Source organism: Grammomys surdaster, unplaced genomic scaffold, assembly GCF_004785775.1.
Source record: "Grammomys surdaster isolate TR1022 unplaced genomic scaffold, NIH_TR_1.0 134, whole genome shotgun sequence".
Classification (NCBI taxonomy): domain Eukaryota; kingdom Metazoa; phylum Chordata; class Mammalia; order Rodentia; family Muridae; genus Grammomys; species Grammomys surdaster.
Window position 1 is genome coordinate 7,092,736 of NW_021604592.1, and position 19,708 is coordinate 7,112,443.

Below are 19,708 nucleotides of genomic sequence, written 5' to 3' on the forward strand. Positions count from 1 at the left end.
TACTTCTATATCCAAACCTGGATCTGCTTTGAAATGGTCTTGCTGGCAATGTATTACATCTTGTGATATAAATCCATGATAACTTGACGGAAATTATACCATTATTATACACATTTGTTTTGTTGTTTTTGTTTTTTATTAACTCACAAAGAAGCATGTTTCTTTATGGTATTTTTAGACATACTTAATTTGGGTTGACCCTCTCCCACACCACTTCTTTTTCCTTACTCCTCTGTTTAAGCCCTCCCACCTCCAGCATCCTCCCTTCCACTTTGAAATCACATGGTTTTTTCTTACCCCCAAACACATTCTTGATTCACATAGATCATCTTATCAATCCTAATGGCTGTACCTCCAGAGCTGGCTTCCCAGAGACCCAGTGTATTCTACACTGACAATCTATAGAGTTCAGCACTTCCTAAGTGTACAAATGTATATCCAACCACAAACAAGTCCTAACACCTAGAAACACAAATTCATAATGACAAGTAGTTACCAACGTCAAAAGGGGGGAGTGCAAATAAATGCAATATTATCCCTCAGTCCCACCTCTGTTTACCATCAACTGTAGCCTTTAAGTAGTCAGGAGAATACTGCAGCCAAATCCAACTCCCTTCTAGAAAGTCATCCCTCAACATAGAAAATAGAAAAAGAATCCTCACCTTTCCTGACACCAAGGAAATCTATTATTGTTTCTTATAGTAGGAAATCATAGCATGGTTAAACCTAAATGATAATAATAATAATGATAATAATAAATAATAATAATAATAAATTTTAATCAAGAAATTAAGCTTAAATTATGTCATACAAAAATATGAATTTAAAAAGTTTAATTTGAATGCATTTACTAAATTAAGAGTGCTTTGTGCTTCAGTCCTTCTTAGAAGGAGTAACAAAATACTCAAGGGAGCAAATATGGAGAACAAAGTGTAGGACAGAAACTGAAGGAGGGGCAGTCTGGAGACCATTCCACCTGGGTATCCATCCCATGTGCAGTCACCAAAGGTAGATGCTGATGTGGATATCAGGAAGTGCATGCTGACAGGAGCCTGATATAGCTGTCTCCTTAGAGGTCTGCCAGAGTCTGACATATTCAGAAGCAGATGCTCACAGCTAACCATTGAACTGATCAAGGGGTTCCTAACGGAGGAGTTAGAGAAAAGACTGAAGGAGCTGAAAGGGTTTGCAGCCCCATGAGGAGAGCAACAATACCAACCAACCAGAGTTCCTAGAGTCTAAACCACCAGCCTGGAATCACATAGGGAGGGACCCATGGCTCCAGCTGTATATGTAGGGGAGGATACCCTTGTCAGGCATAGGTGGGAGAGGAGATCCTTGGTCCCATGAAGGTTGGATGCCGAGTGTGGGGTAATTCGAGGATGGGGAGGCGGGAGTGGGGGTAGGTGGGGGCACATCCTCATAGAAGCAGGAGGAGGGGTGATGGGATAGGGGGTTCCTGGGCAGGGGGGGGATGAAGTAAAGGGATAACATCTGAAATGTAAATAAAATATCCAAAAAAAGAAAAGAAAATTTGAGATACCCGTAACTTTCCTAATATAAGATGAGGAATTATAATTTGAATTGACAATAAAGGCTCTTTTCTGAATCCAAAGGCAAGCTTGTTTGTTTCTCAGAGACATGAGTTCCTTAGAGGGCAGGGACAGCATTTCCACATTCTTTGACTATGCTCTTGTCATACTATCATTTCTATTAAATGCCTTACAAACAGCTAAAGGTGTTTATAGTACTGAAATGTTCTTTTTATTCTTCATAGCCACAGGAAACCCTTGTAACTCTGCACAGGAACAATAATGTCTTATTTGACTCAAGTGATCGTCTTCAAATAGTATATTATTATGACACAGAACTTGATAATAGGATCACTTTTCATACTAAAATGCACTGCAAAATTGTCTGAGTTTTCATCAATTATATACCTTTAGTGTCATATCCATTCACACACCTTGAGGTCACACTTAAGTCTGTAAGCCCACAAGTTAATAAAATGAGTCAGAAAAATTCAGGTTCTATATTATATGTCTTGCAATATTTGTATATCATGCTTTATAGAGGAAACTATGCCTAGTTCTTTACATTTTTGTTGACATAGGAACTTTGTATTGAAATTTCAACATCATTTCATGACAGATCCAGTATAGTAAAGATCCCTGACTGTGTGATAACTACCCAAGTACTTGCAAAGGCTCTGGAGGGGATTCACAAGGGCTTTTATGTTGTCAACAATAATACCAAGAAGACAAGAGAATACGAAAGGAACTAATGACAAAATCCATTGGCTAAAAAGGCTTCATTAATTTCTGAGTGAGCTGAACAAATTCATTAAAGCCTACAAATTAATTATATGCTAAAACAAAAATGAAAAGTCAATAAGCATATTTTCTTGGAAAATGATAGCTAATTAATCTCATACAATCAAACTTCCATTATCATAAATATATATGTTGAGATATTATTGAATAACAACTCTATGCCTAAGTGCCATGGATTAACTGTTGCCAGCTTTCTTATAGTAAAATGCATAAAATATCAAGTTCAAACTTAGGCTTTTTTGCCTAATCTTTATTGTGACTGACAATAAATTAATATACTAGATCAAAATAAAGGGACAAAAGTCAGAAGCATACTGTTTTAGAAATATGTCTAGAAAATAGTCAAGGCAGGTTCATTCAAGAGGTATGGAAGACAAGATCCAGGTAGACTAAATCATGGTCCCCGTGCAGATTTTAGTGCGAAGGCTGTGCTGGATCATTTTATGTCTATATGACACAAGCTAAAGTCATCCGAGAGGAGGGAACATTCATAATATTCCGCTGCACTCATAGATTGATGCCTAGCTCAGTTGCCATCAGAGATACTTCAACAATTGATTGAAAGAGATGGAGATACACACACAATCAAACATTAGACAAAGCTCAGGAAATCCTGCAGAACAGGAAGAGGAAGGAAGGATTATAGGATCTGGGGTTATAGACACCACAAGAAAACTTACAGACTCAATTAACATGGGCTCATAAGGGCTCACAAAGACTGACTTGACAAGCCAAGAACCTGCATGAGTCCGACCTTGGTCCTCTGCATATATTACTGTTGTGTAGCTTGGTGTTCTTAGTGAGTGAGCAGGGGCTGTCTCTGACTCTTTTGCCTGCTTTTGGGACCCTTTTCCTCCTATTGGGTTGCTTTGTCCAGTCTCAATATGAGGAGAGGCACCTAGTCTTATTGCAAATTTATATGTCGTGTTTGGTTGATATCAATGGGATGCCTGCCCTTTTCTGAAGAGAAAGGAGGAGGAGTGGATGGACATGGATGGAGAGTGGAAGAGAGTGGAATTTCGAGGAAGAGGAGGGAGGGAAAACTGTAGTCAGGGTGTAATATTGTAATATTACAATATACTATATGTAATATATGAGAGAAGAATAAATTTTAAAAATTTTTAAAAGAAAAAAAGTATCTATAAGATTGGGCAAGCCTTTAGGGCATTTTCTTATTTAGTGATTAATGGGGGAGGGTTCAATCCATTGTGGGTGGGGCCATCCCTGGGCTAGAGGTCTTGGGTTCTATAAGAAAGCAATCTGGGCAAGTCATGAGGAATAATTCAGTAAGCTGCACTCCTGTATGGCCTCTTCATCAGCTCCTGCCTCCAGGTTCCTACACTATTTGAATTCCTGTCCTGGCTTCCTTCAGTGATGAAGTGTAAGCCAAACAAAACCCTTTTCCCCACAACTTACTTTTTGGTCATGGTGTTGCATCACAGAGCTAGAAACCCTAGGACAAAGGCTATCAATGTGGGATATGAGAATCTGGTTTATGAACCCTTAAATAAGCCGGGAAATCTTGCAAGTGCAGCAGCTACAGATAGAAAGAAGCAACTGGAAAGATTTACATATGGCCTGGGAAATTAAACCTGTGGTCAATCTGTAAGATTCATAGTCTGACTGATGAGACTGCATAGTTTACAAAAGCATTCAGGATTTACCAGGAAATTCCCTTTCAGGAAATCTGCTCTTGAGTTATAGTTGCCGTTCTGTGGTTGTTGCTGAACTGGCCAGAGTGTGGTCCAATGACTATCTATGGTCCTGGCACACTGGCAGCCTCATGGAGCTAGGAAGTTCCTATCAATAACTACTTGCTGTTTGCATCTCTGTATAAGAGGCAAGGTGAGATGATGAGGGACCAGGTTGAGTTTGTCTCTTTTTGGGGGAGATCATACTATTTTTGTTTACATCAAAACCCATCCTCCTTCCCCTTGTTCAGGTCCTGTCTAGGCAGTTATATTGGTGAGACTTGATGGGTGTAGCTTCTGACGGTGGAGGAAATGATGAAATTCTATTGTAACTCGAAAACATAACGGAATCTCATCATTCTTGCCCTCCCTCATGCCACCAATGATTCCCTGATCCACACTCTTTCCAGCTCTGTAGACACATATCCCAAATACACACTGCAGTTATTAGAATGAGAAGAACAAACTGTTTGCCCATTCTCATAATCATATCTCCTAAAAGGTCATTTAAACATTTAATCAAGTCCTTGGCCCTTGTGGAGAGAGTGGGAGTCCTCCAGCTTCCAGAGCACCCTGAAGCTGGGCTTTGTGTCAGTCCTGGAGAGGGTTAGACCAAATGCACACAGAAATCAACAATAGGAACACTTTCTGAAACCAGGCAGGGGAGAAAAAGCTAAACAGCTCCTTGGACTCTACTAAATTAAACGTTTCAGACCAATTAATGAAACCCCTATGGAAAACAAGTCAGAATTCCAGGATGTCAGCCACATATTGAAATGTAAACTAACAAGAAAAACCAGGGGGTAGGTGGGCATCCTAAATCAATATGAATTATTTGTTTTTGGAGCTGCTGCTCTGCTGCTCCCTTTCACAGGTACAAAGACACAAAAGAGGGCTCTGTTTCATCAAAGTGGCTCAAACAAATGACACTCCTCAGGGTGTCAGCCCTACACTGGCAGCCCGCCTGCTCTCTGCCCTCCATCCATGGGTACTTTGCACTTCCACAGCTATCAGCTTGTTTCAGACCTATGCCTTCCCTCTGAGGAGGGACAAAGGAAAGATCACAGTGGAAATCCTCTGTGTGCTGCTAATAAGCCTATTTAGAGTCAACGAGAAAACCTCATTTTGTACCAATAAGAGCCTTCAAGAGTTCTACTGAATCAGTAAAACCAAAATGTTTCTGTGTACTCTCTGTCCTCATTTTACATCAGCCTGGGAGGCAAAGCTGAGCAAAATGCCAGACACTATGACCTCTACATTTCCTTCCTTCTCTGATGTCCTCTGGCTCTGTTGGCTGGGGGGATTTGAATTTTATTTAATTTATCTTATAGTCTGATGGAATCCTGAGCCATTCATCGGTTTTAGATAATCTCCCTGTGCTCTGCTGAATCAGCATATTTGCAGTCTCAGATCTCTCTTGGCAAAGAAATGAGTATGGCTCCCACCCCTCAGCTCTGTTAACACAATCTGCTCTTTCTAAAAGATGTCTGGCTAGAAATACAAATGGAGCCTACATCATTTCTACTTGCGTCCAATAGCAAGGAGAGCGCTGTACTGTTTGTTGGCCATGAACACAAGGAGAGTTCAAGCCAGCATTATTGTCCTTAATGAAAGATATTAATCATTTTCCAAAATGAAGATCTACAAATTCTAACCATGTGAGTATGATGATGTAATCAAATCCACCTGCATCATAGGTGGAACAATGGCTTTAATAGAACATCACACATGGGTAGAATGATGCTCCCCAGTTGTCAGAATACCATCTTCTTCCATAGCTGCTAGATACATCCCTTTATCAGCCAACTGTCAGATGCAGTGTAGTGATGTATAATCAGTTTGGCAACCTTTCTGAAAACAAAGGGAATTATACACTTGACCTCGATGGTTTAGCAATACAATATGTTGGTTTCATAAGGAAGAAACATAAATTTGAATGACATTTGGAACATAAAGCACCATCATCACCACTTGACTCTAGAAACAGGAAGAAATGAGATGTAGAAAGAATTTAGCGAGGTTAAGTTACCACACAGCTATGCTGTAACGGCAGTGGTACTGAGAACTTTACTATACACAGAAAGCCTAACAGAAACACCATGTTCCTCTTAGGTCTTATGTTCTAGTTGACAAATTTGCCAGCACTTTGAACAGGTTTCCACTTACACTGCAAAGAAAACTGCTTAGCAGAAAATCTCTCCAACTGGGTATAAGAAACACATCAGTACCCTATGTAAAACATCCTGGTAGAATAGAGGGCATAATGTTTAAAGGTGAAATATTTTGATGCATTAAGGAGCATCATTTATTATTTATATTTCATCATTTTTCATCTTATGTTGAACCAGATCTAAATAAAATATTGCTGAAAATCTGTATATCATTTTTATTCTACTAAGTCACGTCTTATCTTCACAAACTGGGTGATCCTGTTTAGAAAGTCAGTGATGCAGAACTGGTTGACTCAAAGTTGGAGTGGACTAAATTCTCTTTACCTGTGTATTGTGTTGTGCTCAGCATGGTTTTTCTACTGTACATTCAGCTACAGCTACAGACACGATATTAACCACAAGAACAAAGACATTCCTTTCCTAAGGGTCCTGGGAGACTTTCCCACCTATATCACCGGTTAGAACTGCTTTGCCAAGCACCCTTTCACCACACACCAGCCAGCAGGGTAATACTACTATAATTGAAAAAATGGTCAGGATTAACTGAATTTCATTAGGGGTGTGTGGAAACAATGTTGTTCTAGTGTTCTGTGTACTGGGAGACCCACTAAGTACAGGAAGTCACTTACTTCATGTGTAATATAATAACTTAAGTAAATAAAACACTCAGTTCTGTTGGTACTTACTATATTTCAAGTACTCGATAGCCATCCATAGCTATTTGCTACTCTATTGGACAACAGAAATATAAAGCAATTTTACTCACCAAAGAAAGTTTTATTGGGCAGTTCTGGCCTAAAGGAAGGGGAAATTTTGCCCATTAGCAATCAGCAATATGTACTGTATATCCTTGTAACAGACAGTGAGCTTTGTGCACAGAATTTCTTTTAATGTCACCAAGGGCCCTGTGAGAAAGTATTATTATCATGTACTCATCTAGACTCGAGGCTACTAGCCACGGATGCTAAGATACAACTGGAAGTATCCTGAAATATCTCACAAACATGCAATGAAAGGCATAGATAAGGTCTTGGTCATATGTATATCTACTTCTATATGACATCTTCATTCTTTCTGCATGTCAACTATATTCTTCCATGGCAGTTTTCTAGAAACACATCTCTTCCTTTTGTCTGAATTCTGCTCATATATTTTTTTTCGAGACAGGGTTTCTCTGTGTAGCCCTGGCTGTCCTAGAACTCACTTGGTAGACCAGGCTGGCCTCGAACTCAGAAATCCGCCTGCCTCTGCCTCCCAAGTGCTGGGATTAAAGGTGTGTGCCACCACCGCCCGGCTTCTGCTCACATTTTAATCTCAATTGAAACTTGACAAGTCTTTTCCCTTTGCTACACTGCTTATCCCTGCTGCGTGTGCCTATTCTTATTACATATCAGTGGAAGGATGTGGCTTCATAAGTCATCTTTCCAATAGCTTATGAGCTGAATAATAGCAAGTACTTTGTTGTTCACTGCCACATCCTTCGTACCTAGTAGAAAGTGTTTGACAGTGTATCGATGACAAGTAAAAGATCTCATGGACTCATTCATTTCACAAATAAGTTTTATAGCATCTTTTAAAGCCAAATGCTATGAGTAGTACTGGAGCAGCAGGAGATGAAATAAGGTCCCTGCCCTCAAGAAGCTTCTGTTCTTCTAGGGCTGGAAAATGTAACAACAACAGAAAATAATAAATAAATAAACAAACATATGTAGTTCGGTTGATGTACACATGCTTAACTCATCTTTTCCATTGTTTCCCAAGGTTTCTTTTCATTACTCTGTTACCTTGTCAGAGATAGTGAGGCCTCTTCCAATAGAATTAGTACAATTATTTTAAAACAGAATCCAAAGCAGGACACTATTACAGACAAACTTATCTAACAGTTAGAGGATGGTAGGCATATTTTAAGTCCTGAAGATATAAGCCTGGCCTATTAGCAACTTCTGGACTGATGCCTTCATTTTCCTTGTTGTCTTCATAAAGCACATTCTTTATAAATGGATATTTTTAGCAGACTATAGAATTTAACAAATGTCCTAAATAACCAAGACATTTCCCAGACTCTACAGGACAATTCTTCAGTTAGCCCAGGAAGCTCAGATCACGTTATTTTAGCTCTCCTTTGCTCTTACATACTGTTGCTGTCATTGTTATTGTTGTTTTATTGTTGTTGTTGTTGTTGTTGTTGAGTTGGATAGTTCTACTGCTCAGATGTGTTCCTAAATGTTTGGGTTCGTGCTTTTTTAGTTCATCGAGTGATAATAACGATGACACTCACTTAAACCGCACAAGCTTAATAGAATCCCAAGGTTAATCCTGAGACTGTTAAACAACTCGGTTGTTTAGATCTTTACCACATCTGCATGTTTCAGTGAGGTATTCCAGACATGTTCAGCTCCCACTTGTCCTCCATAATACCAGAATCTTGTGGTCTTTGCAGTCCAGCCAAGGCTTATTTTTGCATTAATTAGCATTAAAATGAGCATTTTTCTGTTTTATTATTGTCTGGAAAATGTAAGCATTTATAGACAATTCAGACATACTTACTTGGTAGCAGAGTTAGTGTTCTCAGACTAAGATTTTCAATTTGACCCTTCACTGTCAAGGAGAGTCACACAGATGAAATAAATAGCATTGAATAGCCATTGGGAGATCTGGCCACCAAAGCAAGGAAATCCGTGGAGTAGGTCAAAATGACTCACCCCCATTCTGGGAAAGGCCTTCAGAGTTAAGACAGGAACAAAGGCAGAGCGAAGCAGCAATCAGACTTCAGGCTTTCAGGCAGTTAAAGGGCTTTAGATAGTTCATCCAAGCCACATGGACCCCAGTTTGTTTTTCTCCAACATGAAAGAATTGAGCTGGCGGCCGGACACCTCTAACTCATGTACTTTATTTGCACTTATGATTGAAAGTACATTTTCTGACATTGTCAAAGTATTTTTTGTCCTTGACAAGGGAAGCTTTTTAGTCTTTTTTATGGGTTTTGAAAATACAGGTGCATCTGTGTGAGTTTTGTTATATTTAGGAATGAAGCTTTCTGCTTTCAAATTTGCTTATGACAAAACACACAAACAGATACACCTGTATATTTTACTGATCTCCATATTAATTGAAGATAGTATATGAAGCATAGGTTACTGGTTGCAGAATTTTGCATTTTCTGATAAATATTAAAATTGTTATTTACATGATTTTGTGCAGGCAACACCTTGAGTTGATCTGTTATTCTCTGCACAGTTGAATATTTATTCTGCTCAGTAAGCTTCAGGTGGTATTGGTATCAATGTAAGCTAACTATCACATCCCCAGAGCTCACTGTGTTCAAGCCACCTGGAAACTGCTGAGAAGTATAGAATAGTCCATCCAAGACCTACAAAATCAAATCTGCATGCTAACAAAGCACGTAGGTAATTTGTGGGCACACAGCCTTTGTAGAGGTATTGTTATATATTATGGTTCTTTCAAAGCTGATCTTTAAAGTAGGAGATTTGGGGCTTCTTTGTTTTGCTTTCAGTTTGCTCAAAAGCAATGAGTTGGTGAGCAAACTAACTATAATTTAGCAAAGTGACCTGCTTTAATTCAATGTCACTGGGCTTAAGAATAATAATGCTATAAAATCTTAGTCTTAGCTCTCTTCTTATAAATGGCTGGGAAACAGAAAACCATATAAAAGGCTCTGAGGTATCCTAGACTCACTAGCAAAACTCACGTATATGATTGAAAGGTCATATAAAGAATATTGAATATTTACCATTTTCTGTGGGATTAGATAACAACCAACCGTATTCTCCCTTTCCCCTCCCCTCCCTCCCTCTCTCCCTCCCTCCTCCTCCTTCTCCTCTCCTCCTCCTCCTCTTCCTTCTTCTCCCCCCTCTCTCTCTCCCTCTCTCTCTTTCCACTTTCTAGCTAGTGATTTTAAAATCCAGCAATGCATTATATTCTGTATTGTTATGTGGGATGTCCCCTGCAGGCTCATTTGTTTGAATACTTGGTTCACAGCTGGAGGTGCCATGTTCAAAAGTTGTGGAACATTTTAGAAGCAAGGCATATCTGAAGAATATAGGTGGCTGGGGTAGGGTAGGAGCAGGAGTTGAGGACTATAGCTAGTACCACTTTAGAACTTCAGACACAGAGATCTTCTGATTCCAGCCTTTAATTATATATATATAATATTTTAAGACCTACAGTTGCCAGAGACAGAGCTATCCTAGCCTCTATGGGCACCATAGCCTTCTTGCTCTGATGAACTTTAGACCGTGAGCCAAAGTAAATTTCTCCTGTCTAAACTTGCTTCTGTTAGGCATTATGTTATAGCAATGAGAAAGGTTACTAAAACATACATAAAGCATCAGAAAGGCGCAAAGAAAATAAGTAATAAAACAATCTGAAGGTAAAATACAAGGACAAATTCCAAAAAGACTTCAGGATTCTAGTTACAGCTCTGAGACTAACACTCAGAGTGTTTTTAATAATTCACTTCCCTGGTTTCCAGTTTCTTTATGTAGAATATTAGAAAATGATTTTGATTTTACATTCTCTCTCTGAGTTCTGAAATCTAGTATGTCTGAAATCAATGCCTCTTTTACCATCTCAGATGCACCTATTGGAATTCGATACAGAATTTGAGAAATGCAATAAATAAGTCATTCAGGGATTTTTGCTATTTTACTTGCCAAGAGCAGAAGCAACTGGGCCAATGGCCACCTCAGACTGCTAATATACAGACATTCTCTCCAATATAATCTTAGTCTGGGCAAGGGGACAGATAAGACTACGAGAGCACACAAAGATTGTTATTTTCGTATCCTTTCATTCTGAATCACCAAATCAAATTGCTGAAATTCGATCCCCCTGCTAACTACCCAATTCATTTATAGAGCCTCGTGTTCCCTGACCAAATGGAGGAGAACACCATCATTTCAGTGCCTTCCATAGCAAATAATGACTGCTGAGAGCTAGCTATCCCGGAAAACTTACCTGCTCACTCTGACACTAGAAAACAAACTGACAGGGCTTTCCAGAAGCTAATTATTGTGCCTGCTATTTGGTTCACTGACAAAATTGCTTGTTTGTAGGAAGAAACATATTTGTGCATTGCTTTTTCCATTACCACTACTTCTATCATCATAAATAAGAATCAATAGGCCATTTCATGTAGCATATGCTCACCACCATTTATAACCTGAGTGCTGGCTGTATATGGGCTAAGCTGGGTGCTCTTGTGGGCTGTCTGAGGATTAAAACACAGAGGACAAGAGAAGAATACTAAAGTTAAGGAGATAGTATTCATCTGTGAGCACCTAGGGTAAAGAAGGAGCACTGTTTGTCTATACAGATGCAGCACAGTGCCTGGCCCATAGTGGTTTATTCAAATGAATCATCAGGTGGATGATGAATCATCAGGCAGATACACGATGGATGAATGAATCAATCATTCCTCAGAAGGTCCTATGGGCATAATGGAGTTGATGGGCCTTCTTTGGATAGTGTTTTGACAATAGGAAGAGTATTGATAATTCCTGGTACAGAAATAATTACAGAGACAGAGTGTGAGCTGACAATCAGCCCACTTGTGAGCTGAGAGCTCAATCGTATGCATGGGTTCCTGTGACATTTGCTCTGGGACCTAACAGGAGAAAACACACTAATGAGAGAGAGGTAGAGAGAGAGAGGGAAGGAGAGAGAGAGAGAGAGAGAGAGAGAGAGAGAGAGAGAGAGATCTGAAGAAAACCTCATTTCTGCCTCTGCTGGTAGCAATCTTGCTGAGAGCCATGAAAGAGAGGGATGACAGAGAGAGCACAAGGATGTAATGCAAAGACAATGGGAAAGACATTGAGGCAGGGGCCAGAGTGAGAAGCATGCATGTGGAAATGTGTGGGGACTGGGGGACAAGGAAGACACACTTCCCAGGGATGTCTGGATGACTGGGTTGGGAGATGGAAAGGCACCGTTGCTGAGAGCAGAATGAGAGGAGGAAGGAGGAAAGGTCGTACGAGTGTGTACAAAATAACAGCCATCACTACTGATAGCATGGGTAGGAGAGTCCTTTTTCCCTTCTTGACAAAGACAAAGGGAATTTTAAGTAGGATTAAGTAGTGGTAGCTTTCAGAACTCAGCAGCTCTCAGAAGCAATAATAACTACATAAATAGCTAAGTGGATGATAGGAATTACCTCACTGGGAGTTTGGCCAGCATATCAAAAGTTAGAAGCATTAACGCCTCTCTCTGAAAGCTTTCCTGAGACACTAGCGGGGGGAATCATCTCCAAGAACTGTCTGAACCACACTAACGTTAGACAGAGGATGCTCCTCACGGCTGGAAGACATTCTGTCTCCAGAAAATTAATAAGAAAGACACGAGCCCTGCTGGGAAGCACATTCTTATCCATGTAAATGTATTGCCAGCATCACCCCCAATGGAAGTAAATTGCTATAGTCACCAATTACTATAGTCTAATATAAAATTTTATTCAACACATACAATCCACAAGTGATGATCTAAATAGTGGAGAAAATCCTTGTGAATTCTTAGAGTTCCCTTTTATCATTGTAAGTAGTTAAACATGAATTAAAAAATAAACTTATGGGGGTGTACATGTAGCAGTCAGGGGGACGGCTTGCAATTCCAGTTCTCCTTCTCTACCTCGTGGCTCTCATGGATCCAGCACAGGTCAACATGCTAGGTGGAGGTGCCTTTTCTTACTGATCTATTTCTGTGACCCAGAACATGAGCTTTTAAAGGGCCAATTTAAAAAAATAATCTCAGGACCTTAGAAACATTAACTCATGCAAATACAGTAAATTTTTCTCTCCAGTATTTGACCACTAACGTATTTTATCATTTTCCCTCATTCTCCAAAACAGATTACAACAACAATCTGTGGCACAGATGTCTTTTCTTATAAATTGTAAAGTTTCACAGGTTACTTTCCTAAAGTAAGTTATAACATCATTCACTGTTTGTTACAGAGACAAATGACTTCAGTATCCCCCAAATGGTATTTGAATAAAATACTGACCCAGTTCCCTAAGCTACATTTTCCCCCAGAGCTTAAACATTCATTTCCCTCATTGCATTAAAAATAGTTCTAATTGAGCAATTATTACATGTATAACAGTATCCAAATAATTCAAGTAAATATGAAGCAAACCTGTCACCATGGCTGCCTTCAACAATAAACCAGTTCAGTATTTATGTCAGAATGAAATACTAACCATATGTCATCTAAAGATTCAACAGTAGAACTTCACGTCTTAAATTTACTTGGAAAATAGGAGTTAGGAAAACCTGGTGTTACTTCAAACATCCCATTAATAAAATATATGATAGGTTAATAATCAATTTCCTACCGCACATGCACACACACACAAAAACACACAAACAAACAAATACACACACACACACACACACACCAGGAAAAAATAAGTTTCTCTATTTCACGAGCTGTCCTGGTTTCACAGCCACAGTCTAACCAAGAGGATTTGAGTTTGTGCCAGGCAAAATAGTCATGTTTCAAATGCAATGGTAAGTGTGGGATGAGAATATAAGTCAGTGAGAAATTCTCCGTTGTCACTTGAATCTGGATTGTCCTAAGAGATTCATAGTTTTTGAACAATTGGTTCTCAGTTGACACAGCTAATTTGGAAGGCCCTGAAACCTTTGGGAAATAGGACCTTGCTGGAGGATTAAATCAGTAGAAGAGTGTCCTTGAAGGCCAAAACCTGTCTCCAGTCCCTTCCTTACTCTCAGCTTCCTGTATGTACCATGAAGTAAACAATCTCCTTCCCCACAGGCTCTTACCATATATTCTGCCTCCCAATGGGACCAGAATCAATAGAGCCAAAGACTCCATTGGATTGACAACTCTGAAACTGTGAATCTAATTACATTCTCCCTGGCTTTTAATGCTTTGATTTGATAGAGTTTTTTTGTTTTTTGTTTGTTTGTTTTTCATGGAGATGAGAAAAGTAATGGATAGATTCTCCTTATAAACCTTTATTAACTGGTCTTTCATTTCTACTGTTCCTTAGGAATCTTCTCCATATGACCTTTGCCATTCCTACAGCACCTGTTACACTCAACTCCATGCCTTTCACCTAAGGACCCATCATTGCCTTCATTTGAATGCATGCTCCCAAATTCTGCTGGTAACCAAATATGCACTGGACTTGCAGCTATGAAGTTGTTTGAACTTTATTAATATCTAAGTCTAAGTTAAAAATTAGTATTTAGTAAATATTAAATTGCCATCTCATACACACATACATGCGCACACGCGCACGCGTGCACGCACACACACACACACACACACACACACACACACACATATACCTTATAATATCCTCTCCAAATAAATCCTGTTATTTAGGAGTACTACCAGCCTCTACTGCCTGCCCTGAAATTTTTCTCAAAGTTTCTTTTCTAATTTATAGGAAAATGTGCCCAAAAATTTCAAACCTTCATCTTTAATTTTCTTCTCAGATTTTCTTAGGATATTTCATGTTTTTGCCAAAGTTCTCTTAAGAGCATCCTTTCTTCTTCTTCCTCTATTCTATTCTATGTTTAGCAGTACAGCTTCTTTGTCTCTTTCAGACTTTTTATTCCTATTCCATGGCTCTCTGCAAAACTGAAGCTCTATGTGAGATAGATTTTCTTCTGAAGACCAAGAAGAATCTAGACACTCAACTTGCTTTTCTTCCTCAAGCCCACTGTTCAGTTATCTTTTCTGACTCCACCCCGTGCTGATTAAGGTTGTTGTTGTTGTTGTTGTTGTTTAGCAACTTGACACAATCTAGGTTTAGGGGAGAGGCAACCTCAATTAAGAAAATGCTTTCATCAGATGGATCTGTAGGCAAGTCTGTTGAGTAACTTCTTGATTAATGATTGGTGTTGGAGGACCTAGCCTGCTGTGGGTGGTGCTACTCCAGGGCACACCAGGGGCCTTGGTTGTTCATGAGAGCAAACTGAGCAAGAAATGGAGAGAGGCCAATAAGCAGCATCCCTTCATGGTCTTTCACTTGCTGCCTCCATGTTCCTGCTGGAGTTCTCTTCCCTGGCATCCTTCAGAGGTAGACCATATGTGAACTATAATACGGAAGTTTAAGCAGAAACAAACCCTTTCCTCCCTAAGTTGGTTTTGGTCATGGTGAATTATCACAGCAACAGAAACTAAAACTCAGACACCACCCTTGAGCTTTCTATTCATCCTTTCTCCTATAAATGCGTTTTTGCCCTTGTGTCTGATTTCACTCTATTTAAACTTCTAGTGAAGTCCCTGCAGGGTCCTAGACTTTGTGTTGCTACCCACTGGGGAATTTCATGGGATCTATCAGAACTAAATCCAAGGTAGTTCCAAAGCATCTTTTTTCTTCCTGGTGTTTTCTCAGTTAGCTAATTCCATCACCATTTCCACAGACTGTCCTGTCAGAGATTCACCATGCAGAGCCTCCACCTCTTACCTTCTCTGCTTCAGTGCTAATCATTTACCCTGTACTAAGAATACCTCCTAGAGTATCTGTCTTGTGTGCCCTGTAGCCCTTGGTGGTGACTATCACCAGGACTACAGCTGAGTTAACAGACCTGCCTACTCTACTCCCCTGAACTCTTGTTCTGCTTAAATTTCTTATTTAAGAATCTTTTGAAGGCACTATCTGAGCAATTCCTCTGAGTGAATAGTCCAGGTAACTCAGCCTATGAATGGGATGAAGCCCAAACCCCTCAATTCTGGAAACACTTAAGAGAAATTGAGGAACATCCTTTATTTTTCTTTTATATGACCAGTGCTATCAACCTCTCTTTAATGGTAACACTCTTACACTCTACTTGCCAAGAGGTTGGTTTTATTTTCTTTTCCAAACCAAAATAATAGTTTATTCAGGCTTTAGACTCTGCCCTTTTTCTGTCTTTACCTGACTGACAACTTCACATGACAGCAAGGTCTCCTCTCAAGTGTCACCCCTGTGTGATTCACCCTTGGACCGCGCAAACTGCTACCCTCTGTCCCAATTCCATCCTGTCTCATTTTCATATTTTTTCTTTCATTACTCCTAAAATTGTCTCAGCATCTGTAAGTATTGGTTCATTTGTATGTTTACTTAATTAGTTCCTAGCATCTCAGATACATGTGTAAATTCACAAACATTACTTTTGTATCACTCTCCATCTTGGCACAGTAGGCCTAAAGTAAGGGTATTTTTGTAATAAATTTTTGCATCTTCATATTCTTTCTGATTATATGTCTGTGATAACATTTAGCATATTACCACTAGACATGAGGAGGACAAAAATTAGGACATCTCAAAACGTAAGTGAAGAGGGAAAATCATGTCCCAATATTGTAGTTTTTGGCGTGGTTCTCCCTAATAATTTCTGGGAAGATTATAATCATGATATTAATAATGCCCTTTAAATATCATATTCATTGTGTCAGTTCCTAATTATATTACAGATAAATGTTTACATTGACCTTGTATTGTAAGCTTATTAAAATCTCTGCTTAGGGGTAACTGCTAAGGTTCCATATCTGTTTCTATGTGCATAATCATGTTATCTGCATACAAACATAGTTTTATTCTTGCCTTCCAAGAGGGACAGTCAATGATGATTATTTAAAATACAAACTATAGAAACTAAAAGAATCAGAAATCATAGCTGCTGGAGCAATAACTGTTATCCTAGATAGAGATTAATAGTATAATGGAGGAACATATTGTAATAATTGAAAAATACTTGTCTTACAGCAACTTATGATCAATTTAGTATGATATCTTGCCCATTTGTCTACCTCCTATAACGCACATTAAGATACTTTCCCAGAAGACTCTTAAAATACTTTATTCAAATACCCCAGTGCTGCCCACATGGTATATTTTGGATAAATAGTTGTTGATAAAGTGTAAAAACTAATGTACCATCTTTGGTTTATTGAGGGATGAGCTCATGTTCATCCTGGCTAAAGAAGCATGAGACACAAGAAGACAGAGGATCCCAAATGTCCCACATCTAGTGGCACAGAGAAACATTTTCTTTCTTAGGTAAAGCTAAAACAAGTGTAACGAGAGAAACGTATGAGTGTCTACCTGTGCATTTCTTTATGTGACTGTTTCTCTTCCCATGTGATCCTAATTTGCATCCAAAATTCTCCTCCCAAAATTCTGCAAACCACACATTTCTTCGATTGTTGGCAAGAGTTCGGCTTCTAAAGTATCGATCAAACCCTGTGTTAGAGGAAAAGAGGTATGATTTCAGTATTCATTCAAAATCATAACAAAATACCACCAGAACATTAAAGAAGTGTTTTATTATACAATATTTATAGCATATAATATATATATATGTATATATATGTATATACACACACACACACACACACACACACACCAAATGTATAATTATTTTCTCTCTCCTAACATGAATTGACACTTCAGACTGCACTGCACCTAAGCCCATTGCAATGTCTCTGTCTCAGGAATGTTCTGTTCTTAGCTATTCAATAAGGCAGTCAGTACTGACACAATCTTATAGAGCCGTGGTTAATTAGTCTAACCGCCTCTTTAAGGGAAGACATCTGAAAACAATGCCTTACCCCAAAGGACACTGTTAAAGATAGGAATATAGGTCATTGTCAAGAGTATTGGGAAGATACTTGGGAAACAGACCAATCATCTACAACTGTGCTCCAAATTTTCCTTGTTTCATTTATTCTTCCATAGAGTCAATTAGCATAATGTATTCTGTGTTTATTAATCACATGAGTTCCCTCTAATGTTATAACCATCACAAACATCCATAAAAGTGCGCAAAAGTAAACTAGAGTCATGGAAGTGTCTAACTGTGTGCTAATGCTCTTAAGCAAGGAAAAAAGGCCTTTAAAGTACTCTTTTTAATACATAATGGTTGCATAGTGAAAATGACTACTGTGCTCATAGGAGTGTGTATTTCATGCAGAATCAATGATGAGTATAATTGAGATTTGAATTATAACTTTAAATGTTTCATTCCTTTCGTTCCTCTAACGTTACAGATCAAACCCAGAGCCATAAGCACCCAAACCAAGAGTTTCACCTCTGAGCTATGTCCCCCAGCCTGCGTTTGAATTTTGATTTGACTGAAATGACATAAATTGTCCTTATTGCATTCTTACCATCAATTGATGCCCTTTTAGGCAAAATTGTCACAGCCCCTTCTGCGATCTCCTCCTGCTGATAGACAGGTGCTATTTTGGATCCCCAACTATCTGAGCCAATCCATAGAAAATGCCCGCTCTGGTTTAATTTTTTTGCTGCTTCCAATATCCTCCTGTAGGAATAAAGTAAAATAAAAATATGACATTTGTTGGGAAGCACTAAAGATATGGATATCATAACACCAGTGCTGAGGCCTGAATGTGCTGTCCAAATTTCATGTATCATGGAAACTTAATTTTCTGAGTCATATGTCAATAGTTAGGGGGGAGGATTCTTGAGGGATTATTAGATTTGAATAAGTCAGGAGTATGGGCCCCACAATGATTTGAATGACCTTATGAGCATAGCCCAGAGTGTTTCTCTGACATGCCATATGATACCTTTACACAGGAATACAAGTCCTCATCAGCTGCCAGGAGGCAGTTATGACCTTACCCTTGGGCCTCTAGAGCCAAGAGCCAAACAAGCTTCTTTTCTTGTTTCTTTTAACATTACCAAGCTCATGGTATTTAGTGATAGCAACAAAAAGTCAACCACAACAACCACCTTTATAAAGGTAAATACACACGGTAGGTCATCATTAAACAATTTAGTCAATTATGCTAATTGCTTGATTCGTATCATCTCCTAAAGGAAATGCAGCCAAGACTCCAGCATGTGTTAATTGGGCAAATCCTTAACCTGTTCTCTTCACACCCCCCCCCCCCATTCTGATGCATCCCATTTTGCTCAACCCCAGGTTTTACTCTGTAGGCTGTAGGCGTTGGCAACATAGAATTGAGGAGGCCGTTGTGTCTGAAGCAGAAGGTAGTCTGTGGGTGCAGAGGAATCTAGTGATTCCTGTGAAATCTCACCAACTTTTTACACTGTTCATAAAATATGTTTGAAAAGGATGTGGGGCACAAATCTGATCCTGTATTCTGCAGGAAAGTAATCAGCACCTGATGTCATCCTCGTTGGCAAACATAATCACTGCTCGAGCGTTAGGTGTCTCCAGCAGGCGTTTGATAATTTTTTCGAATTCTCCAGGTCTTGGTTCACGTGGGATTTTCTGTGATTGAGCAATGCAAACACCACCTGTTTGAGGGAGAAAAACTTGCTTCAGAAAAAAGCATTTATTTAATTAAACCTTGATGAGGTTAATTACATTATAAAAGCACATGATTTGCTACAAAATACTGTTTCTCCAAACATTTGTCATTCTGGCCTATTGAAAGTAATTGTGCCTGTTTTTATCATAACATATGCACTAAGTGAATAACGCCAATATGAGTTCAGTTTTCTTCCACAAATTTAAACTCTGTGTGTGTTTGTGTGTGTGTGTGTGT

At 39.1% G+C, this 19,708-nt stretch overlaps 1 protein-coding gene across 4 annotated transcripts in view; it reads right to left on the reverse strand.

The window, feature by feature from the left end:
• Grm8 (glutamate metabotropic receptor 8) overlaps nucleotides 1-19,708 on the reverse strand; it is a 795,023-nt gene that overhangs the window by 401,470 nt on the left and 373,845 nt on the right. For 3 of the 4 annotated variants that reach the window (XM_028762574.1, XM_028762573.1, XM_028762575.1), the window contains 3 exons: nucleotides 19,322-19,457; nucleotides 18,338-18,492; nucleotides 17,274-17,411 (listed from right to left, as the gene is read on the reverse strand). In XM_028762574.1, coding sequence (XP_028618407.1) covers nucleotides 17,274-17,411; nucleotides 18,338-18,492; nucleotides 19,322-19,457 — 429 coding nt within the window. The remainder of the gene's footprint in view (nucleotides 1-17,273; nucleotides 17,412-18,337; nucleotides 18,493-19,321; nucleotides 19,458-19,708) is intronic. The other variant, XM_028762576.1, reaches the window with a different exon arrangement.